Genomic DNA, 25423 nt, shown 5'->3' with positions numbered 1-25423 from the left:
CTATTTTCTATATGCTTCGTTTAATTCTGAGACAAGATGTGGTCTGATATAAAGTCTTCTGAGAAATTTAATTGAGTTACTCTGGATGTTTACATGTCTACACAGAAACACATATGTAATTGAATAAAGATTTTATTGAGATTGAGAAGTAACCAGAGGGACTGATATTTGTTGATGTTTTCTCATTTTTTCCCAAGGTTTGTGGTAGGGTACTATATTTTCTGTGATGTCCCCAAGCCCATGTCTTTTGAAATTTTCTAGGCTTTTTTAATGCTATCCTTTGAATGTCTTTGAAATTATCACCTTATAATGTCTTTTTGTATCTATTAGAGCCACTCGGGCTATCCTGATCTTAAGGGCTATTACCACATCTTCTCAAATTTGATTGAATACTGTGAGGTACTAAGTGTCCAACTGTCATTATTCCTGATGAGGTGAGAGTGTAGGCATTTGTAAATGGATTCCTTTTTATGCCAGTTTTGCTTTCCCCCATTTCATCTGTAGATATAGGTCAGTGGAAACAGCAATAGATTTTGAAGTCAGAATTGCTATGGCTCAGTTGTGATTGTGGGCAAGTCATTCAGCCTCTATTCTTTTTCCTTACCTGAAAAGAAAATGGGAAGAATAGCTAGAGTCTGTATCACAGATGGTTATTGTCAATGATTTTCCTGACTATATCATCATCTTACTCATTAAATTTGAATCTCCCTAATGTAATATTTAAGTTTCAATATAAACTCCAGTTTGTCTTTTAAAGCTCTTCAAATCCTGGCCTCCTTTTACCTTTCCAGTCTTTTTACATGTGATTTCCCTTTACATAGTCTATAGTCCAGTTATTGTGATGTATTTGCCATATATAACTCACATACTGATCCTCCCACGCCTTTCTTTATGCCTTTTTAGGGCAGTCTTCTATTAATGTAATGTACTTTCATTTAATTCTGCTGTATAGAATACCTGCCTTCCTTCAAGACTTGATGCAGGGGGCAGCTGGATAGGCCAGTGGTTTGAGAGTCTGGCCTAGAGACGGGAGGTCCTAGATTCAAATCTGGCCTCAGACACTTCCCAGTTGTGTGACCCTGGGCAAGTCACTTGACCCTCATTGCCCACCCTTACCACTCTTCCACCAAGGAGCCAATACACAGAAGTTAAGGGTTAAAAAAAAAAAAAAAAGACTTGATGCAAATGCCAACTCTTGTAGAAGGTCAGTCATGATTCTTTAGCTACCAATGACTTTCCCCATTAAAGTCTCTTTAGGTAAGTAAATATTTATTAAATGTTTTCTGTGTGCCAGATGCTATGTTAACTACTAGAGATACAAATAAAAGTCAAAGACAGTCCTTAATCTTTAGGAGCTCATAATCTTTTAGGGGAGACAGAGTACAGACAATCGTTTAGAAGACAGCTATATTCAGTATAAATTGGAAATAATGATAAGACTCATTCTTTACCTTTATGTTGGCTTCTGAATTTTAAGTTTCTTGAGGTCAGGTGACTATCTTCATTTTTTCCTTGTATTTTCTTAGTATAATACTTTGAACGTAGTAAATGCTGGCTGATTACATAATTGATCTACTGAGATGATATATGTAAAGCACTCTTCATATTTAAGGTACATTGGCTAGTCATTCTGGAAAGCAGATTGAAACTCTACTCAAGTAGTTGCTAAAGTTTTGATACTCTTGATTCTGTGATATCATAATTAATTTTTCTCCCAAAGTTAAAAGCGGGGGAAATGGACCCATGTTTACAGAAATATTTTTAGTACATTTTATGGAGGCAAAAAAACTGGAGATTTAAGGGAGTGTCCTTCATTTCTTATCATAATTTAGAGAATGGCTCAAGAAAGTATGATAGATGAAAGTAATGAATTCTATGAAAGTAATGAATTCTATTGTACTGTCAGAAATGATAAAAGGAATGGCTTCAGAGAATCCTGGAAAGAGTTATAGAAGTTTAAGTGAAGTGAGCAGAATCAGAAGGACAATACAATAACATTAAAAAAAAGGAACAAATTAGAAAGATTTAAGGTGTTGGATCACTATAATGCTATACTTGATTATATAGTACTAATGATTAAAGATAATGCACAACTTCTGAGAGGGATTGGGTTGAAATGATTAAAAATTAAAGCAATTTAGAAATGCCAATTGTAGCTTTTAGCTAGATCTTAACCATATTTGGCTCATTTCCCACCTTATTGCTTCCTTCTCTCTCTTTTCTCTTCCTCTCTCCCTCCCTCCCTCCTTCGAAAGAGTTGCCTTAGAAACAGACTGACAAATGAGCATTTCCTTTCCTTTGGCCCCCTCTTTAAAAAGTTTGCCCATCACTGTTCTAAATCATTTGCCTTTTCTTGCTGTTTTTCTCTGCTTTACCAAGAGATCTAGTATTTGTTGTCTGAGCAGTTTCTTGCTACTTTTTCTTCCCTTTGGTATTAATTAAGCTCTGTTAAACTTGATAAAGTGATGGTGTTTTATCCTTATTTATATTTATTCATTTCATCATTATTTAGTAATTTTATTTGTTATTATTATTAATTATCCTATTTCCTAAATTGGAATTAATAGCTCAAATAATATGGAGTTAGAGGTGCTGTTAGTAGTTGCATCGTTATATTTATGTTTGTTTTTTCATAATTTAACATTGATTTTGATTATCATACCTTAAGGTTTAATAGCACTTAACTCATAAACATTTATGACAACTGATATTTATATAGCACATGAAGGTTGGGAAAGTTCTCAATTGGAAACTCCCTCAGTGATGCAATTGTCACCTTTTATTTTATAGGTGAAAATGTTGAGGCTCATAGGAGTTAAATAACTTGCTTAGAATCACCTGGCTTGTCGAGTATTCCATGTGCTATGCCACCTAGTTTCTTAATATTATTAATAAAAAATAACTATCAGCGTCCAAAGAAATGATAGAAAATGTGCAGGAGGTAGATCACCACAGATTGCAAAAATTTAATACCTACTTAATTCCTAGCAAGTAATAACTTAAAGGTAGAATTATAAATAAGACATCCAATATCTTTCAAAAACTTAATGGTTATGGTACAAATATGAATCTCAAAACATTGAGAATTCCACAAATAAAATATTCTTTAATGGGTTCATTATCACAGTGAAACCTGCAAACCTACACAGTCTCCTTGCCCTAACATTGATTTATGAACGTTTACCAGCAATGTTTTTTAATAACCATTCTCATAGCAAATAATTAAAATTTCTAAACCATGTGTAATTAAAAGCTTTTAAACTATAGAGACATGTAGTCAAAGAAATTTTAATCATGTAGGAAGAGAATTGGATATATATCATTTCCATTGTTCTGTGTGGCATAGGAACTATTCTGGAGTAATTTATTAGCCTACAAGGAAGTAACTTTATATATCAGTGCTTTTACTCATTTTCAAAAAAAGCTTTTGACATACATACCTCTGCAGTACATTGCAGAATATTAAGTACAAAAGAATAGGGGGCCAGCTAGGTGGCTCAGTGGATTGAAAGCTAGATTTAGAGATAGGAGATCCTGGCTTCAAATCAGATCTCATGTCTCACCTGTGTGAGTCTGGGCAAATCACTTAAGCCCAATTGCCTAGGCCAGATTTGGGGAAGTATTGGCATGCCTGCTGAGCTGGCTTAGGGGAGTTGCTTCATTCCCCCTATTCCCAGTGTCCAAGAACCGTTTTCTGCATGACCCACCCCTCTGGTCAGTGATCCAAAGAGAGTACTTGTTTCCTCTTATCTCTTGGTTAATGGGAAGGGGCTCACAGACAGCTTGAAGTTGCAGTTTGGGCATGCAAACATGAAAACTGTCACCAATAAAAGACCTAGGCTGCATTGTTCTTCTACCTTGGAACCAAATACAACATATTGATTTTGAGAAAGAAAATAAAGGTTTTAAAAAAATAGAATATGCTAATAATTTTTCTGCCTTGCTTCTTTCCTTTCTTTCTGCCTTCCTGCCTTCCTGCCTTCCTTCCTTCCTCCTTCTCTCTCTCCCTCCCTCCCATCAAAGAGCTGAGGTTAGATTTAAATCTATGACCTCTTTGACTCCAGGCCTGGTACTCTCTATCCACTGTGCTACCACATTTTCTCCTGATGTCATTTCTATCTGAACCTCATGAAAAGAACCATAACAAAATTTATAACAACAGCCTGCATTTATGTAACACTTGCAAGATTTATGAATCCTCCGACATATCTTATTCCTTGGATATATGCAGTGACCTTTGAAGTTACGTATTGCAAGTATTAGATTCTTTATTTTACAAGTTAAAAAACTAAGGTTTATAATAGTTTAATGATTTGTCAATATTTACACTTTGGTTCTTTCTTCCAGTTCAATTATCAAGTCAACAAGGATTTTTCAAACACCTGTATTGCACTAGATACTGAGGATAGAAAAACAATAATGAATAATTTCCATGCTTCTCGGATCTTATGTTCTTTTGGTAGTTGTAGCACATTCATAAAATTATTTATGAAATATAGAAGGAAAGGGGTGACTTCTTGCTATAATGAATACATGTTTGCATGGGAAGTTGACTCTTATCTTCTCTACTTAATTAGCTAAATTCTGAAATTTTCAATAGCCCAACTAATAATCAAGAAACCTAGTAGTTTCTTTTTTTACAATTACTATAGTAATTGATTTTTTCCACTTAAGAATTGATTAAGAGTAAATCAAAATCTTTAGGGAAATAGGAAAGTTTATGGCACTGCCAAAAATAGCATGAGCCCATTGTCCCAAAAATTTAGTCTGAGACACATACTACTTAGAAAATTCTATGTCTGAAGGCAGCGGAAGTGGAGAAGCATAGATCTTAAAACCTGGACATCCAGGCATCAGAAACTGAGGCCCATAACAATCTCTCCTATGGTATTAAAGCAAGCTTGAACATACAGTGTTGTGGACTTCAAAGATCTAAGGACCGTATTCTTCGAAAAAGATGTCATTGAAAGTGTTTAGGAGATTAGAATGAAGGTAATTCTCCTTTTTCCTCCCCTCTCCCACCCCAAAGCAGAGCAGGGGGTGGTGCCTAGCCCTGGTATACACCACCATTTTAGTAATTAAAGCTGGAAAGGAAAATAAATTTAAAAACAATAGTGTAGGGGGCAGCTGGGTAGCTCAGTGGATTGAGAGTCAGGTCTAGAGACAGGAGGTCCTAGGTTCAAATCCGGCCTCAGACACTTCCCAGATGTGTGACCCTGGGCAAGTCACTTGACCCCCATTGCCTACCCTTACCAATCTTCCACCTATAAGTCAATACACAGAAGTTAAGGGTTTAAAATTAAAAAAAAAATAAAATAAAATAAAATAAAAAAAAAACAATAGTGTCAACAACAAATGTAGAAGATCCTCTAATTTAAGAAAAGATTGGAAATTTAGAGATTTTATGAAAGAATTAACAAATAACTACTACAAGCTTAGACTCAAAAGAAAAAATGATTTAACAAAACACTGGTAATACTTGGAAGATAAGCAAGATGCAAGAGTTTAAAACAATCATAAAAACTTAGGAGGAAAGAATTGTTTGGAGAATAAATAGAAAAAGGAGAAAGTAGCAGATCTTTTCTTAAAATGCACTTCTTGAATATTGAAATATACAAATTAGAAATTAGTGACTCAGTGAGTGCTAATTGTTAGAACAAAAGATTGAAATAATTGAAGAAGCTACAAGGTATGTGATAGGGGGAAAAACCTGGCCCAATAACAGATCAAGGAGAGTTATGTTAGCAATCATCAAGCTTGTTAAAAGTCTGGATATTATTTATGAAATCATAGGTAACTATTGTCTGGATCTATTAGGCCTAGAAAGTAAAGTGAATGTAGAATTCATGGATCACCTATTGGATGAAACCCTGAAATAAAATGCTCTAGGAGTGTCTTAGTGAAAATCCAGGGCTTGTAAGAGAAATCTCCAGGAAAAAAGGAGATAAAATTAGCAAGGATCCTATCATAATCACATAATTCCTGGTCGCTACACATGAGAAGCAGTCATGGAACACATTATTAGTAAAGACAGTAGATTTAGGCTAACAATCAGGTATAATCTACCCTGAAAACCTAACTATATAATCCCACAGGGAACACAGGCCTATATTGAAACAGAACTTTCAAACATTTCTGAGATAAGACTACTGCTTAATAGGACTTTTTTTTATTTTAAACCCATCGCTTCTGTGTATTGGCTCCTAGGCAGAAGAGTGGTAAGGGTAGGCAATGGGGGTCAAGTGACTTGCCCAGGGTCACACAACTGGGACGTGTTTGAGGCCGGATTTGAACCTAGGACCTCCCGTCTCTAGGCCTGACTCTCAATCCACTGAGCTACCCAGCTGCCCCCTTAATAGGACTTTGGAAGGAGCTGTAGGATGATATAATGCTGACATTCTAATAAAAGGAGAAGAACCAAATATCCTTTTAGAACTTTAGTATCCTCAGTGTATTGAGGATATTAAGAAAAACAGATTTCCTTGGGTTCATTGGTTCTTTTCTAAGAATTTTAAGAGGGAAAACATAAGGGATAGCAGAAGAAGTAATTAGGAATTACTTTAATATAGAATGGAGGAAGAAGTTGACAAAATTTAGCATTTTTCTTAATTGGAGTGTTTGAGGAAAAAAACACCATGCAAATGCAGAAGAAGGGATGGGGAAATGGGAACACACAAACCATATTGCCTGAAACAGATAAATGAGACTTGTAAATAAAACACAAAGTTTATTTTATTTTTGGGTTAAACTCAGTAGGAAAATAAGATGGAGAATTGGGAGGAGGGCCAAGAAAGGTAGCAAAGGAGCTAATTGTTGATAGTGAGAGAATAGTTATAACTAAAGCAAATTTTCTGATTTTTCTGGGAAGGATTAAAGGGAAGAGAAAAAGAACTGGAATCAAAGTGAGTGACTTAGTCAATTGAATAATAACAAAAATTGTCATATGTAAATATAATGTAATTTCAAAAAATTCTGGACAGTATGAATTGATTCTGAGTTAAGTAAGTAGAACATATTGCCAGAAATAAGAGGACAAAGAAACATTATAAATTTTCACATAAAAAAATGGAGGTTCAGCAGGAACTACAGACATACAGTGTAATTAAAAGAAAAAGGAAGAAAGTGACCTGAAAAATTTATTATTGGGTCAGCTGGGTGGCTCAGTGCATTGAGAGTCAGGCCTAGAGGTGGGAGGTCCTAGCTTCAAATCTGGTCGCAGACCTTTCCTAGCTGGGTGACCCTGGGCAAGTCATAACCCTCATTGCCTAACCCTTACCGCTTTTCTGCCTTGGCACCAATACACAGTAATGAGTCTTAAGATGAAATGTAAGGGTTTTAAAAAATTATTATGTACTTTATTTTTAAAAGGTGTACAAAATAAGGTATCACTAGTCTCGAGAGAATACTTTTTTGGTGTTGTGCCTGTATTTATTTAAATAGTCTTGTGTTTAAGTTAAGAATTAAAAAAAAATTAAACAGTATGAAAATAAAAATCAGTGAATGTAATTAGTTATGGTTTTCATGTTTTCATAAAATATATTTTTTCAATTAAAAATATATAAAATATATACAAAATAAATACAAGGTAATTTTAGCAATATTAGAGACAGAGCTTGTATCTGTCCAGAATTGTATTTGACAGCTGTTATCTCCATGACTAACTGATTTGTTCTTAATTAAATTTAAAAGGTTTTTAACTAATTTAAATTTCTTATTTAATCTGATCATCATAGATCTATAAATATAGATATTATCAACCCCATTTTATAGAAAAAGATTCAAGTTCATAGGGATTCGGTCACTTGCTATAGCCACAAAGCTTCTGAGAGGCAGATTTTAAACCAAATTCTGCCACCCCATCCCCCATTATATAATAGAATGCTCTAGTATCTTGGTTGGAGATATAAAATATACAAAAATAGGTTGCAAAATTTGGATTGCTTTTTATTTTGTAAGCATGGTAGCTTTACCTTGACGTGTACCTTCATTATGCTGAGGCAATAGGTACTATAGATGCTGCTCTAGTTTCTATGTGGTTTACCTACTCTGTCCCTGTGAAAATTTTTATAAATTGCTTAGAACAAAGGCTGACACAAGAATGCATATGTGCTGCGCCCTCCCCCCCCCTTAAAAAAAGGCTTAAGATAATCATTGATCTGAACTCATAATCTAATGGAGGACAGAAAATGTGAAAATTGTGGAGGATGAAGGGAACATAACGAAGTCCTACTGATTATGAATGGTAGCCCAAGAAATATGTTGTTATCAGTGTTTGATTATTTTATATCTGACTCTTCCTGACCTTATTTGGTGTTTTCTTGGCAAAGATACTGGAATGGTTTGCCATTTCCTTCTCCAGCTCATTTTACAGATCAGTAAAATAAAGAAAATAGGTTTAAATAACTTGCTCATGTTCACATAGCTTGTGCATGTCTGAGTTCAGATTTGAATTAAGCCCCAGCACTGTGTGCCTACAACCCAATTTATGACAGCAGTTGGATTGAGAATAGAACAATAAAAAATAGAAATATAGAACAAGAAAAAATTGTCCACTATTTTCTGTGAACCCTTTTCTGTTCCTTCTTGAAATGGCAACAAATGTTGTAAAACAGGCAGAAGGTGCCAGGAGTCACATAATACTTAAAGTCAGAGAAAAGTTTTATTTCCATGTTGGTATTTTGAAGGTGATATCCCTTTCCTTTGACTATCTGTATTTGCACGTTTTCTTTCGATCAGTTCATTTTTATCCTTTCTTCTGAGCTTTTCTCAAAATAACACTTTTAAATGTATTAAATAGAGTATTGAAGTGGAAACTGACATCCCATTACCAAAATATTTTTGAAAATCTACTTCTTGATACTAAGGTTAAGAACCATTTGTATTTACAAAACTATAGGAAGGAATGAAATCGCATCTAAATGGTTTAATCTAGATGGCTTGTAGATTATCTTGTGGGAAGGCAAAGAAAAGAGTTAGTGGCACTGATTTCCATCGTATTCTTAGTCTAATACCCAGTACATAATCTTTTAATAATTATTTTTTCATTGAATTTAATTTAATCTTGTATTAACTTTTTCTAGTTGTTGATGAAGAGTTGAGAAAAACATCTTTTTTTTTCATTTTTTTTCATTGTGGAGATATGAGAGATTGTAGGTATAGAATAGTGTATATACTTTGAGGTACTGTGAATTTTGGGATGCTTTTGCTGAACTCAGCAGAATCAGGGGTTGAAATAGGTAGGTAGGTGAATGGGGAGCCATTGTGCTAATTCTTCGGGTAGAGTGGTGAGAGATAATTTGGAAATGAATGTATTGGATATAAAAAATAGACTCCCAGAATGGTTTAAAATTTTTTTCATGTGGTTTTTGGGATATACATTCTTAGCTTTCTCTGTTTTATGTTTTATGTCCATGTTAGCTGTCTTTTATGGGTCTTCAAATTTACATGCCAATTTTAACAAAGAGTGTAGTGTACTGGGTTTTATCAATGAAGTGATTCATTCTAAGGCATGGATTAGTCAAGACATAGAAAAATGACAGATTCTGTTTGAGAATGAGATCACAAACCCATTTTCAAAAAAATTTTAATACTTATATATAAAAACTAGAAGTACTCAGGTGAATTTACTGACTTTTTTCTCTTGTATGGCAATATGAACTCTTAGGTTGAGAGTAACTTGTACATGCTTCAAACAAACAAACAAACAAAGATTTAATTCATCTGTGGTAAACAGTTTTATAGAATGACTTCTTCAGTTTTCTCTTTTGAAGATGTTAGCTTGGATACCATTATTTCAGGTTAATAGGAAGCTTGGAACTCTCTCCAAAATTGAAATAAACTATGACTAACATTACCTGCTTATGGCCTTCTTGTGTATAGAACCCATGAGTTTCACTAGAATTCTTTTTAATTTTTTCTTTTTTAAAAATCATTAAATAACTTATTTAGAATATTTTTCCATGGTTACATGATTTGTGTTCTTTCCCTTCCCCCCCCTGAGCTGAAGAGCAATTCCTCTAGAATCTAGAGTCTAGATTATACTTGTATCATTGTTTAAAACTTATTTCACTATTATTAATATTTTAGATAGAATGATCATTTTAAGTCAAAATCCCCTATTGTATACCCATTGAATCACATGATTGCTCATATGTTTTTCTTCTGCATTTTTGCTCCCACAGTTCCTTCTCTGGATGTGGATAGAATTCTTGAATATTAAGGAATATTGTCTCCTGAAACAGATCCAGAGCCTGAAGTAAAAACCTTTTTCTTATGATGAGATCTTGCTACTGTAAATATAGAACATTTTATAGGAATACAAAGGCACAAGTATTGTTTATCAGAATTTTGCATCCACATTCTTTTTTGTTGTTAGATGCAGAAAAGATAAAATATTTCTCAGAAAAGGCCTCAGTATCTTATTTACTTAAATACTGATGTTTGGTTTTTAATTTTAATTTTAATTTCATTTACTGCTATATACTTTGCCAAGGTGATTGATCCTAGGAAATCCCCAGTAGTATTGTAGGGACTTGTTCTCTTAGGAAATTAATTTCTTTCATTTTGTGGAAGTGTAAGCATAAAGATTTTTGTAGTTTCATGATACAAAAGCTTTTTACAGGTCCAGTTGCATTTCGTGTGGCTAGCTCACTAACCACCATTGAGTAATATTGTTACTAACTCAAGCCCTTGGGTTTCCCAATAATACTCAGATTTTAAATACATTTAATTTTATTGTTCTGATCCAGCTTTAAACATTTGTATAATTACTGTTTTGGCAATATCTGTGACATATTAACACAGTTTATTTTAAAGAAGAAAAACACTTTATATTTTTTCAGTGGTCCTTTATGGATTTCATATCAACAAAGTATAATTATGTGTAAAGTGATAGAAACTCATAAAAACAACTGTGATAGAGGAATAACATGAAGCAAGCAGTCTTGTTTTCAAGGGATGGTAAATTTCACTGAACACTGCTTAAAAAAACTCAGTCTTACACATGTAAATCCAAGTGGAATTGCTCGTTGGCCATTGGAGGGGGGGGAGTAGGAGTAGGAGAAGGAAAGAACATGAATCATGTAACCACAGGAAAACACCCCAAATTAATTAATTAAATAAATGGACTTAATTTAAAAAAAGAACTCACTCTTAGGATGGAACCAAGGTATAATAAATATGAGGTTTAAAATTTTTTATCGTGTGTTGGGGGGTGTGTGTGTGTGTGTGTGTGTGTGTGTGTGTGTGTGTGTGTGTGTATGTGTGTATAATGTATGTTTTAAAATGCAATCTTTTGCTCAATTACTTTTTTTTTTTAACCTTTACCTTCTCTCTTGGAGTCAATACTGTGTATTGGCTCCAAGGCAGAAGAGTGGTAAGGGCTGGGCAATGGGGGGGTCAAGTGACTTGCCCGGGGTCACATAGCTGGGAAGTGTCTGAGGCCAGATTTGAACCCAGGACCCCCCATCTCTAGGCCTCGCTCTCCACCCACTGAGCTACTCAGCTGCCCCCCATTACTTGTCTCTTAAAAGGAAAGAGAAAGTATGGAATACCCAGCATAGTAACTGGAAGGAGCTAAGCAAGTACAAGTTCTTAGAGAAAAGGTTTAATTTCTAACTCTCTCTGGTTTGTCCCTCTTTTAAAACTAGTACTTTAATTTCACATCTAGTACTTTAGTTTCACATTAAATGATCTTCCTTCTCCTGCAAGGGGTTTGGATACAGTTTAATTGCAATTTGTTGAGGGGGAAAAAAAAGAAGTCATTTTTTGGCTAGTTTTAAATCTTAAATTTTGCATATTGTGATTCATTCACAGTAAGGAGGCTAGTAAGTTTGAGACACTGGTAGAAAAGCATTGAGTACCATTTATATTTTAACATCAAACTTCTGATGTTTTGATGAAACAGAAGTTCTTTAGGATTTATGTATTGGATCAAAATAATAAGGTTTCCTTCATCATTAAGATTTGCTTACAGGGTATGAGTTAAAACACAAAATGACTTTTCTAGTTTCATTTTTTGGTACTCATATTTATTTTGGGAGCCCAATTTGTGAGATTAATTAAATCATTTGTTCAGCTGATTTTATCTTGTGTGAAAAATTCATTAATCAATTCCTTTTGTTTATAAAACACTATTTCCAAAATGGCATATTAGTGTCAGTGTAATATAATTTTTCTAATTATTGAAAATAACTTTTCATCTCTCATTTGATTCTAGAAATGTATTGTTGGGTTTGTGGTTTCTTGCCTTTAGCAACAGTAACCTTTTTGATTGTTTAGGTGTGCCCTCTTTAGAAAATTAGGAGATCTCATTTCTTGTCCAAAAAGGGCTTGGCACTCAGGCTCTTAATAAGTATTTTTTGACTGATCATTTCTTGTTTATGCCTAAACGAATCTGACTTCTCTTTGCAAACATATTTTCTTGCTACAAAGAATCTTGAGGGTAGAGTTGGAGCTTTACAACTACAGCTGGTGCTAATGGTACAGAAATCCTGCCACCCAGCCATTCACTTTAACTTTCTTGCACAAAGTACACTTGTGGTTTCACCTTCACAGATAGGGCTTTTAAAGATGAATTAGAATAGAAGCATTTCTGTTGTTCTCGCCCTTTTTTGTAGGGTGCTGTAAATATTAAAAACGAATTTTTACTGAAACTATCAATGCCTCTTATACCTTTGTGGAAAAAAATACCAACTTTCAGTCATTCTAGGCTATTTTTCTTGAAATACTGTTTTTGACATACTAATTCACCTTTTTAGAACTCACCTAATAGTCAATCTGGGCCTGTGGCCTCATCCCCAGCCTACACTGTAGACTCCCAGCAGTATCCCTTGTGAGCCAGAGTAAGATTTCCTTAGGATAATGGAACACTTCGAGAAGGCAGCAATCCATATTCCATTAGGAAGATTCTCTCCTATCCCCTGTTACCCAGATCATGTTGTGACTATGGCAAGTATTTTCCATTGATGTCTTCCCTCAGTGGCAATGACCCATTAGCTAGAGCTTAATTTTGCCCTTTTTCATTTTGTGTGGGATACAGTGACAAAGGATTACCAGGCACAGATATATTGTATCTATTTCATTATATTCTCTCCTCTCCTTCCTGAAATCCAGTGCCTCACCATTATTTCATTACAACCTTGGTGTCATCTTTGATTCCTCACATTCCTTCATCACATATATCCAGACTTAATATCTTGGTTGTACCTGGAATTCACTCACATCTGTTTCCTTCTTTCTACTAACACATCCACTATCCTAGCTCAGGCCCTTATTATTGCTTACATTGACTACAGTGCATTAGCTTCATCAATGGTCTCCCTGCCTCAAGTCCCTCTCTCTTCTCTAATCCATCCTACATGTAGCTGTTAATAGGGATTTCTTAAAGCACAGATCTGAATGAGTCACTTTCCTACTACACAAACCTTAGTAGTTTCTTAATATCAGATCTATGTTATTTCATCTTTATTTTATCCTCTTAACATTTATATTGTGTTCATGTGTATAATTGTTAACACAGTAATACACTCATATAATTGATAAATAAGTGTGTATGCTCATATGTTTTTTACTGATTGGAAAGTTTCAAGACTAATGTTCTATAGTTTTAAGTGCAAACTCTTTCAATTGGTTTTCAAGACCCTCCACATTCCCATCACACTGATTATTCCCCCTTTCTCCTTTTAAAAATGTTTTTATTAATACATTTTTCAATAATATATTTTTATTTCTGTCTCACACAGCTCTAGTTTTTCTCTTCTTTTTTGTGGTGGTTCTTTAGAAGTCCTTGCATATAGATAACTTTTTTTACCAAAAAAAAAAAAAATTTAAAGGTAGGTTCAGTTATTGTCACCAAAATGTAATTTAATGATATTGCAGCTAAATTTTCTTTTAAGAAAGCACTTAATGAATTTTTATACTACCTTTAACACTTATGCAAAATCAATTTCTACTGCAGTGTTTTTACTAATGCCATATCAATGCATTCTGAAAAAAGAAATCCTAGACTGAATATTTGCTTTAAAATTATATATTTTAAACATCTTTATAGCTTTTCCTAATATTTCTTCCAATACCATAGACACCTAACTCATAGTTAGGTTACATGTTGTATAGCTATCTGGAGTTCTGAAAAGCTGAGTTCAAATGTGAGCTCAGAAAATTACTAGTTGTGTTACCCGGGATAAGTTACTTGAACGTTGCCTCGGTTTTCTCAATATGGTTGTTGCAAGGAACAAATTCGATAATATTTATAAAGCTAAGGTTTAGCATAGTGCCTGGCACATAGTAGACAGCTTCTAAATCAGTGATTCCCAAAATGGGCACTACTGCCCCTTGGTGGGTGTTGCAGCAATCCAGGGAGGCGGTGATGACCACAGGTGCATTTATCTTTCCTATTAATTGCTATTAAATTAAAAAAAAATTAATTTCCAGGGGGCTAAGTAATATTTTTTCTAGAAAGGAGGCAGTAGACCAAAAAAGTTTGGGAACTACTGATCTAAATACTTATTCCTTTCCTTTTCTTTCTTCTTCCCATATAGCAAATAGTATTTTTTAAAGATTTAAAAAAAGAGGTAGAAAACAAAAGTACAACCAATCAATATATTGAAAAAGGTATAAATATACAAATATTTATTATATTGAATATTTATTATTTCAATATTCATAATATTGAAAATTTTGTTTTCAATTTATATTCAATTTTTATTGTATTACATTATAATTCAATTTATAATATTCAAAAAGGTATAAATATATAAATATTAATAATAAATAAATAAATTCAATATATAAATATATTGGAAATAGGTATAAGTACAACACAGGTAGCCTTCATATCTCTTCTTTTGAGTCACGTTTGGTTATTATAATTTTGATTTCTTCACTTTAGATTTTTTGGCATGTGGGTACTTATTATTTCCTTACTTTTCCTTAATATATGACTTTTCTTGTCAGTCAGGCTTATTGCTTCTGTATTTTTCTATCACATGTGGTACATTCTGAATCTTGGCACAATGCTGAGTTATTTTCTGTTTATCCTTTTATTATCCATTCAGGCTTGTTAATCCTATTTTATCTTCTCTTTTAGGCCTTATATATTTTCTTTTCCTTTTCTGAACTCCAATTGTGAACAGAATTGGTGTTTTATAATTTAGAATTTAATTGTCTTTAAACGGTTTTACAAATTAGATTTTTTTTTTTTATAACTAGAGTATGAGCTCCTTGAATTGGTGTCTTTCTAATGAGTGTCTGGGCTAAATCAGTGGCTACCTTCTCTATTAGATGTTTCTTAATTACTCCATTGTTCGGACTCACCCCCTCAACCTAACCATAATGCTAGCTTTTATAATTATTTCTCTGTGTATGTTTTTCTTTCAGAATAATGTATGTTCTTTGAAGACAGAAACTTATTTTTATCATCACAAGCTTGTCATTTGTTTATCATATTGTAGGGAATCAAGTAAATGCTAATTGGAATGAAGGAAAAAATTTTTTCCCACTTCACCCTAGAAATAAGCATATGCTAGATTAATAGAAATATTTGTAAAATTTCATCCCTGCCATGAAAGAGCTCATATTCTGAGGAATTGTGTTAAACAGCATATATAAGGTAAATTTGTCATCATTGGGGGAAGCAGAGGATAATATATACCTCAGGAGAGGAAGAGTGCTTATTTGTGACTTTTCAGAGTTAAGTCAAAAAGATGTAGTTTGTTTTATTCTCTCTTTTCTGGATTTGTCCTTCACCATGACCATTTTAGATTATTCTCTTATGGTTAAGTATGGCATTTTTTGTTGGAATTGTTAAATAGTTTTTTCACGTGACACTTTGCTTGTAATAAATAAAATATTTATCTTGTTGTAATGCAGAAGGAGTAAACCATTGTAGTAAATTTTTGAATTTTTGTGCTTCTAAAGGATCATTTCATTTAGAGAGCCAAGAGAGACCATAAAGATGATGTATTCCAATCACCTCATTTTTACAAGAGAAAAAAATCAGGTCTCGACAGATTAAAATAAGTAGTTAAGTGCTGAAGCCACGGATTTTCAAGGCACTGGAAATGAAGTAGTTTCCTAGAGGATTTCAAATGTTAACTTTCTTTCTTAGCAAATACCTATCTGTAAACTCTGTGCTGTTTTGGGTGCATTAATGATAGAAAGGATCTAAATTTCTACGCATATGTTTTACTAAAATTCAATTCCAGAGTTCAGTGCATTTAATTCAGTGGACATAAGTAATTGCCAGAGGCAAGTGTTGTCTAGAAATAATGTGTAGCAGTAATAGTCACATTTTGATTTTCCATAGTTTTGGATAGACTTATTGTAAATTGTCATTAGAAAATCTCAAGATAATTTGACACATTGCTTTAGTTATTTTCTGCTACTAACTTGTTTGTATGTGCACAAGGAATAAGCACTGAAATAAATAGGCTAAGGAAAGCATAATTAAGGCAGCAAATATGTTGAAAATTGTACTTAACTATTGTATTTTGAAGCCAACTAGGATTTAGATTTTCTTTCCTTTGGGATTTAGATAGGAAATAGAAAAATGTCTTTGTTAGCTGACTCTTTAGCATATAAGGGGCTTCTTGTCTATAGTGCCAATAGTGCTAGGTTTTCAATTCTTATTTTAGATTTTTTCTTTATTACCCGATAGGGAATAAGTCATTGTTTTTGTGTTGTAATGTCAATATCTGCTCTGTGTTACAAGATTGATGTGCTCTAAGCCCTTACACATGAATGTGAAATCTTATTTTTTAAAAATCCTATCTTTGTTTTGATATTTTTTTATTTCATTAAACACTTATGACAGAAATGAGCTTGCCATTCTCATATTTAGATGTAAATAGAATGTGATTTCAGAGTGGACAGGATAGAAGAACAGATTGAATTAGTATTTTCCTCCTTATTTAATTGTATTTGTTTTAAAACTAATACATTCTGTCTTAGAGTTGAAACTAAGCATCAGTTCTAAGACAGAAGAGCAGTAAAGGTTAGGCGATTGGGTTAAGTGCCTAGGGTCAGACTGATAGAAAGTGTTTGGGGCCAGATTTAAACCTAGTTCCTCCTCTCTCCAGGCCTGACTATCTATCCACTTAGCCATTTTTCTGCCCCAAACTCTATTCATTTTTGTCAAAATGAAGTTTGTTAGTGATCTTTCAAATTACTTAGTAACCAATTTCTTGCCCCTCCCTCCTTAGATTTATATATTTTTATTTTTGTTGAATTATATGGTTGAGGGAATGCCCTGGCACTTTCATTTCTAAAACCATGTTCTCCTTCATGGAATCTTTGTGGAAGTTTATAGGTTTTTAGTGTCAATGAGAGTGGTTTTACAAATAGTTGATATCATTTTTTCACCTGTATAAGAAAATGTATGTGCTTGAAAATAAATCCTGGTAGGGAAAGTAATGTCTCTTTGTGTATTTTCAATTCCTAGGACTAGTGGCCCACACAGTCTTGACTTTATTACTTCCTGTTTAAGAGATGATTCATTGAGAGTAAAAAAATTCTGTGCTTTAGAGTAAGTCTCCATGTCTTGAAATATGTCCAGAAAATTGAAGTATCCAATCTCAAAGTCTGCCAAAAAGGAAAAGTAAAGACTCTATTTTTATGTTAGTTGTGTATGTTTTTGTTGTTATTTAGCCTTTACGTTTTGCCTTAGAATCAATACCCTGTATTGGTTCCAAGTTAGAAGAGCAATAGACTATGCAATAGTGGTTAAGTGATTTGTCCCGGTTCACACATCTAGGAAATGTCTGAGGCCAGATTTGAGTCTAGGACCTCCTGTCTCTAGGCATGGCTCTCAATCCACTTGAGACACCCACCTGCTCCACCAAAGAGGATGAAAAAAGTGAGCACAAGTGATCAGTACCTTGGGGAAAAAAAGTACAATGTGTTTATAGCTTGACACCTCCCATTTCTGCAAAATGATGGATTGAGAGGGGCCTTTCATATCTTTAAAGCCATACCTGGACCTTTTGAATTTTGTAGCATTCATTGTGTGTGTGTATTTTTTTCTATTTATATTTTTATCATAAAATTTCCTTTTAAATGGGAAGTCAGTCATTTATTAAGACTTGTTAATATATTGGTTGCCTTTTTGGCATAAAAATAGTTTGACTTTGCTCCCTTTCTTACCTTTCCACCATTTTGAGATACTTTGAAAATTGCTTCATGCTTGTTTTAATCTTCCTCATATATTTTCTTCATGTAATTGGTCAAATTTAGCCCTTTTTTAAGACTTTTTCTTCCCGAACTATCTGCTTATATTAAAACGAAAAAAGGGCTGAATAGTTATTTAAAAAAAAACAACCCTTACCTTCTGTCTTAGAACCAATACATAGTAGTACATAGCAGAAGAGTGGTATGAGCTACCCAATCGGTGTTAAGTGACTTGCCCAGGGTCACACAGCTAGAAAGTGTCTGAGATCAGATCTGAATGTAGGACTCCTGTCTCTGGGCATGACTCTCAATCCACTGAGCCACCCACCTACCCCCTGAATAGTGATATTTTAAGTGAATGGTATATAAAATTCTTGAGGGAGAAGTATCTTAGAGTCTTCTAGTGATGGTGAGATTTATCAAGATGCTTCATAACTATCTTTACAAATCTGGGTTATAAGATACATTCTTCCTGAATGAAAACTTGAACATTAAACCTTTCCCTTTCTCCTTTTTCTTTATATAGTAATTATGTATAGTAAAAACCAATCAAGGTCATATAGTTTTACTTTTTAATTTAAAAAGTAACTATAATTGAAGTCGGAGTTTCCCTTTATGTCATCCCGTGCCTTAATTTAATAGTTATTGCCTTCCTTTCACAGTTTCTTTGGAGAACGACTTAATATCAATATGTGTAATTGTGAGAATTATTACTATTAGCAGTAGTTCCCAAACTTTTTTCGCCTGCATCCTTTCCAGAAAAAAAACATTACTTAGGTCCCTGGAAATTAATTTTTTAAAAAATTTTAATAGCAATTAATCCACCTCCCTGGATTGCTGCAGTACCCACTAGGGGGCGGTGGTGCCCACTTTGGGAATCACTGCTGTTAGTAATGATAGTAGGTGGCATTTATATTTGTTGCTTTCTGGTAATAATCTATAGAAGGCAAATTTAAAATTTTTCTTTAGATAGTTGCATTATTTTTCACACTTAGTATTATCTTTAGAAGTTTTAGGAGTCAAAATAATTTTTTGTTTAAGAATTTTTTTTTATAAGATGTGTTCTACTTTCCTTTGCTTGTTGCTAGTTTCATGTGGGCTTTTTCTTTTGTCTCTTTTCAAAAAGCTTTTTAGATGGACTTAGTTGTTAAAGTCAAAATATAGTATTAATTGCTTTGTTTTTATTTTCCTAACAGATTTTTTGAAACAGTGGGGTTGTTGGAGTGGTTGGATTTTTCCTGGAATTGAGTGAGAAATTCAGAAGACTGAAGCCCAGGCTCACTGTCTACCTTTCACGGAGGCCCAGCCGTGAGAGGACAGAAGAAGGCACGTGGCGAATCATGACAGCTGACAAAGAGAAGGACAAAGACAAAGAAAAGGACCGGGACCGTGATAGGGATCGGGAAAGAGAAAAGAGGGACAAGACAAGAGAGAGTGAAAACTCCAGACCTAGGCGAAGCTGCACTTTGGAAGGTGGAGCCAAGAATTATGCAGAAAGTGATCACAGTGAAGATGAGGACAATGACAATAACAGTGCCACTACAGAGGAATCTGCAAAGAAGAACAAAAAGAAGCCTCCTAAAAAGAAATCTCGTTATGAAAGGACAGATACTGGGGAGATAACATCATTTATTACTGAAGATGATGTTGTCTATAGACCAGGAGGTAAGAAACATTGTGTTTTTATCTCCAACATGTTTGTAGGTATTAATTTTAGGTAAAGTTCATATAACAATGTTCTTAGTGCAAGAAAACTTGAGGAAAATTCACATAGTATTGTTTTTATCCAAAACTTGCAGTTCAGAAACTCAATATATTTAAGTTCTCCAAAATTTTAGATATCTCAGAATTTTGAGAGTTCAAAGGGACCTCATAATTCATTTTTTATTTCATATTTGAGGAAACTGGGCCAAAAAATATTATCAGCATGTGATGAATTATAAGTGAGGATTCGAACTCAAGTCATTAAATTTCACATTAATGGTGACTGTTTTATATTTTTGGTATACTGATTGAATTGCCAGAGGAATGTTAACAACAATTATTAGATAAGAAACTTCAAAAGGTAACCCTGCATAGCATAGAATCAGCATTCTTTGAGGGAGGTCTTTCTTTTTCTCTTTTTTACTGTGCTTTAGTGGATATTATACTACTTTTGCTTTTGAAGCCTGGAAACTGGCTTGGGTGGGTTTATTTGAATTTCTGATGTTGCTGATAAATGGAATTCTCATAAATTTAAATTCAGTGTAGTAGAAACTGGATTGAGTTTAGTCCTTTGGCAGTGAAAGCAGCATGGTTGTATTTTTATTAGTAATTTGTGTTGATAGCATTATTTGAGAATAGTATAAACACTGAATAATTCCACTGTTTCTCTGATAAAGGCCACATTTCTCAAAATGTAGGGAACCATGCCAAATTATACAAATAAAAGTCATTTTTCAGTTGATAAATGGTCAGTTTTAAGAAGTTTTCATAAGAAATCAGTTTTTAATAGTGAAATGAGAAGAAGCTGTTCGAAGTCACTAATAATTAGAGAAATCCAAATTAGGACAGCTAACTCTCTATTGACAGAGTTGTGAATTGGTCCAACCATCTGGAGAATAATTTGAAACAATGCCCAAAAGACTATAAAATTGTGCAATATCCTCCAACCCAGCAATACTGATATTAGCATTGTATTCTGAAGAGATCAAAGAAAAGGGGAAAGGGCCTGTGTGTACAAAAATTTTTATAGCAGCTTTTTGTGGTGGCAAAGAATTAGAAATTGAGAGGATGCCCATCTATTGGTTGTGATAAAATAGTATTGTCCGTTAGGAATTGACAAGCAAGATGATTTTAGAAGAAGTTGGATAGACTTATGATGCAAAGTGAAGTGAGCAGAACCAGGAAAACATTGTATCCAAAAACAGCAATACTGTACAAGGCTGATCAACTGTGAATGATGTATACTGATTCAGCTTATAGAAAGATTCCATATGGTTTTAGGATGAAAAATGTTGTCAGAGAGAGAGAGAGAGAGAGAGAGAGAACGAACTGATTACTTCTGAGTAGATAGAATCAGTTTTTTCATTTTCTTTATATTTCTTGTTATTTATTTTATTTTTGCAGCATCATTAATATGGAAATATGTTTATTTTACATTTTTAAACCTTTAACTTCTGTGTATTGACTTATAGGTGGAAGAGTGGTAAGAGTAAGCAATATGGGGGTCTAGTGACTTGACCAGGGTCACACAGCTGGGAAGTGTCTGAGGCCGGATTTGAACCTAGGACCTCCTGTCTCTAGGCCTGGCTCTCAATCCACTGAGCTACCCAGCTGCCCCCTGGAAATATGTTTTGCTTTACTTTATGGACATAATTGATATCATATTGCTTGCTTTCTCAGTTGATTGTGGTGGAACAGGATGAGAATTTGGAACTTGTTTAAAAAATGAATGTTGAACGACTCAGCTAAAATATTCATAAATTATTTTTTCATTTCAAGTGTAGATTTTAGGATGGTGAGTTTTTTTTTGGTTATTAGCAACTTGAAAAAATATTTAAAGAATTTTAAAAATCCATTTTCTCTCCTTTTTTCTCCCTTTGTACTACCTCCTCCACTTTCCTCAACCCCCCTCCAATTATGAAAAACAAAATATGTGTAGTTTAAGCAAAAAAAAATATCCTTCCTTGCTCTTATTCAGAAGATATATTTCTCATTCTTTGTTTTTTGGTCCATCACCTCTCTCTCTTATCTCATATCTTATATTGGAGAAGTTATCACAATAATTTAAAAACTTTTTTTATTGATAATTTGTTTCTGCGTTGCCAAAATTTCCTCTGTATTCTTCTAAATTCTACCTGCTAAATAGCTTTGTTGTTCACTTGTTTCAGTTGTGCTTGACTCTCTGTGGCACCATTTGAGGTTTTCTTGGCTAAGAGTGGTTTGCTGTTTCCTTCTTGAGGTCTTTTTATAGATGACAACTGAGGGAAACATAGTTAAGTGACTTGCCTAGGGATATAGTAAATATCCATTGTCAAATTTAAACTCTTCTTGACTCTAGGCCTAGTGCTCTATCGCTGATGCCACCTACTAGAGAATTTAAGAGGAAAAAAAATCAGTGTATTAAAAAAAAATTAGAAGATATTTGCAGTGTTGCATTTCTATGTACCTTCCATACCTCTTTATAGGAATAAAAGGAGATTTCTTCTTTGCACCATGTTTTTGTTTTACATTTTCAGTGTTCTCCTTTGAGTATTTTACTTTTATTGTCTCCATTATTATTTTGCCTCTACTTAATTTTCTTTTTTTCAGATGTAATCCTTTCTGTTTTTTTTTAATCCATATCAATCATTAATATTCCATTTCATTCATGTGTCACAATTTGTTTATTTCCCTTTTGATGTCTGTTGACTTTGTTTCTAGTTTTTGTTGCTACAAAAAATGCTTCAATAAATATTTTGTTGTAAATGAGGTGTTTTTTTCTTATCAATAAACTCTTGGTGTCTCTTCCCTAGTAGTGGAATCTCTGGACTAGAGGATAGAGTTGTTTTAATCACTTTAACTGCATAATTCCAAATTGCTGTTCAGAATGGTACTGCTAATGCACAGCTTCACCTCAATTTTGGTACTCAATTTTGATATATGATGTAGAAGTCAGTCTGAGAAATTTCAAAGTAGATCCACTGACTTGTGAAATGAGGTGAGCTTTCTCCTTAAATGGAAGTTTGGTGTTGATGGTTCCACCCTTTACCCTCAAAAAATGAGGATAATGAGGAGGTGGAATACCAAGTCTGATGACATTTTTTGCAGGATGATCATTGTTCCAATAATGAACTTCCTGGGCACTGCTAAAGTCTGTAGTTTAGGTAAAATTTGGAGCAGTAAAATGTTCAGAAATTTTCTGTTTTCTAAGAGTTTTAACCCAGTACACTCCTTTGTTAGAGAAGTGTAGCATTCTTATCTAATGTGAATGATGAAAATCATTGGTTGCTACTTTTTTAATAATTTTTTTTATTCCCTAATGTATAGTGAATTGTTACCAATCTGCAATGAACTTGACATTTCTCCACATAGCATAGTATTGATTAGAACTTTATCATATAGTGTTTGAATAATTCGGTAAATTATTCACTTTATTCACATTTATCCATTTTTTTTTTGTTTCTATTTGACTTCAGATTGTGTGCATCCTTGCAAAAGATGTTCATTATCATTAATGTAACCACGAATTCGTTCTTTATAACTGGCAGATCATTAAACAAAGTAAAAGACAATGACTCTCAGTCCTCTTCTATTCCCATTGCAGTAATAATGACAAAGAAGGTTAAGAATTTCAACTTTCTTAGATGATATGTGAATATTGCCTTAGGATCAGATACTTTAAATATTAGACACATGTTCATTGATCTAGTCAACATTTTTAACTATGGAGAACTTAAATTGTATCAGTTTGCTCTAAAAGAAGTAAAAAAATGTTTCAGATAAATGGGAAAATTAATTTTTTTCCTTAGAGAAGTAAATATGGGAGTCGGCAATATTGATTTTATGTCCCAGAAACATCATTTCATGGCATGTTTTTGTCATCTTTTGTTACAATTCTTATAATTACTATTTTTATTGAAATTGTCATTTCTACATGGCAACATCTTTTTTTTTTTTAAACCCTTGTACTTCGGTGTATTGTCTCATAGGTGGAAGATTGGTAAGGGTGGGCAATGGGGGTCAAGTGACTTGCCCACGGTCACACAGCTGGGAAGTGGCTGAGGCCGGGCCTGAACCTAGGCAAAAACATTTGGTCCTTTACAATGAATAAATTGCCACATCACAGACTCTCGTTCTACAAGATTTTTCTCATGTATGTGTCTAAATTATTAGAGTCCTTAACAGAGATAATATTATTTTATGATGGTTTGAATATTAATGTCTGTAAAATAAAAGATTAAAAGGTTTGCCACTTTCAACAAGGATAGGAAGTATTGTACTTAAGGGAAAAAGTATTCTATAATATAACAAGAACAATAATAATATTAATAATATTAAAAGTAATTAGCAATAATAGTAGCTGCTATTTATATAGTACTTATTTTATGCCAAGCACTGTGCAAAAGGTTTTATAGTTATTATTTCATTTGATACTCTCAACAACCTTGGGAAGTATGTGATATTGTTACTAGTAGTCTACATAATGAGGTTTACCTCAGGTAAATCAATTAAATGACTCTCTCAGGGTTACAGGTCACATTTCAACTTAGGTTTTCCTGACTTTAGGCCCATCTCCCAGATGGTTTCGAAATGGTCATATTTGTGCATGAAATTGGACTGATTACATAAAGCCATGGAACATTCATTGTAGCACATTCTGAATGAGATTCATAGTTTTGAAAAGTATTTGGCTTAATTATTCATTGAAGAAAAGCGCAGTTATTAGTAGGAATGCCTATTTTCTTTGATTATGATATGCATTTGTATCCCAAATTATGGTGCTAATCCATTGATATATATTTCCTAAAAACTTCATGTAGTTAAAACAGGGTGTTGGAAAGCAGGATGAATTGCTTTAGTGAAATTAGAGATTTTTATTTCCCCTATTTTTTTCTTTATAAAAATTTCCATCTTTTTTTTTTAATTAACATTTATTAATATTCATTTTTAACATGGTTACATGATTCATGCTCCACCTTTCCCCTTCACCCCCCCCCCCCCTTGGCTGATGCGCGTTTCCACTAGTTTTGTCATGTGTCCTTGAACAAGACCAATTTCCAAATTGTTGGTAGTTGCATTGGTGTGGTAGTTTCGAGTCTACACCCTCAGTCATGTCCACCCCGACCCATGCGTTCAAGCAGTTGTTTTTCTTATATGTTTCCTCTCCTGCAGTCCTTCCTCTGAATGTGGGTAGCGTCTTTACCATAAATCCCTCAGAATTGTCCTGGGTCATTGTATTGCTGCTGGTACAGAGGTCCATTACATTCAATTTTACCACAGTATATCAGTCTCTGTGTATAGAGTTCTTCTGGCTCTGCTCCTTTCGCTCTGCATCAGTTCCCGGAGGTCTCTCCAGTTCGCCTGGAACTTCTCCAGTTTATTATTCCTTTTAGCACAATAGTATTCCATCACCCGCATATACCACAGTTTGTTCAGCCATTCCCCAATTGAAGGACATACCCTCCTTTTCCAATTTGTTGCCACCACAAAAAGCGCAGCTATGAATATTTTCGTACAAGTCTGTTTATCTATGATCTCTTTGGGGTACAAACCCAGCAGTGGTATGGCTGGATCA

General features: G+C 33.8%; 1 protein-coding gene across 1 annotated transcript in view; it reads left to right on the top strand.

The window, feature by feature from the left end:
- RERE (arginine-glutamic acid dipeptide repeats) overlaps positions 1 to 25423 on the top strand; it is a 423478-nt gene that overhangs the window by 42910 nt on the left and 355145 nt on the right. The window contains exon 2 of the mRNA XM_044667692.1: positions 19362 to 19830. Coding sequence (XP_044523627.1) covers positions 19506 to 19830 — 325 coding nt within the window. The 5' untranslated portion in view covers positions 19362 to 19505. The remainder of the gene's footprint in view (positions 1 to 19361; positions 19831 to 25423) is intronic.

Source organism: Gracilinanus agilis, chromosome 3, assembly GCF_016433145.1.
Source record: "Gracilinanus agilis isolate LMUSP501 chromosome 3, AgileGrace, whole genome shotgun sequence".
NCBI classification, from domain to species: Eukaryota; Metazoa; Chordata; class Mammalia; order Didelphimorphia; family Didelphidae; genus Gracilinanus; species Gracilinanus agilis.
The sequence above is the reverse complement of the archived record's forward strand: the minus strand, read 5'-3'. Positions and strand labels throughout refer to the sequence as shown.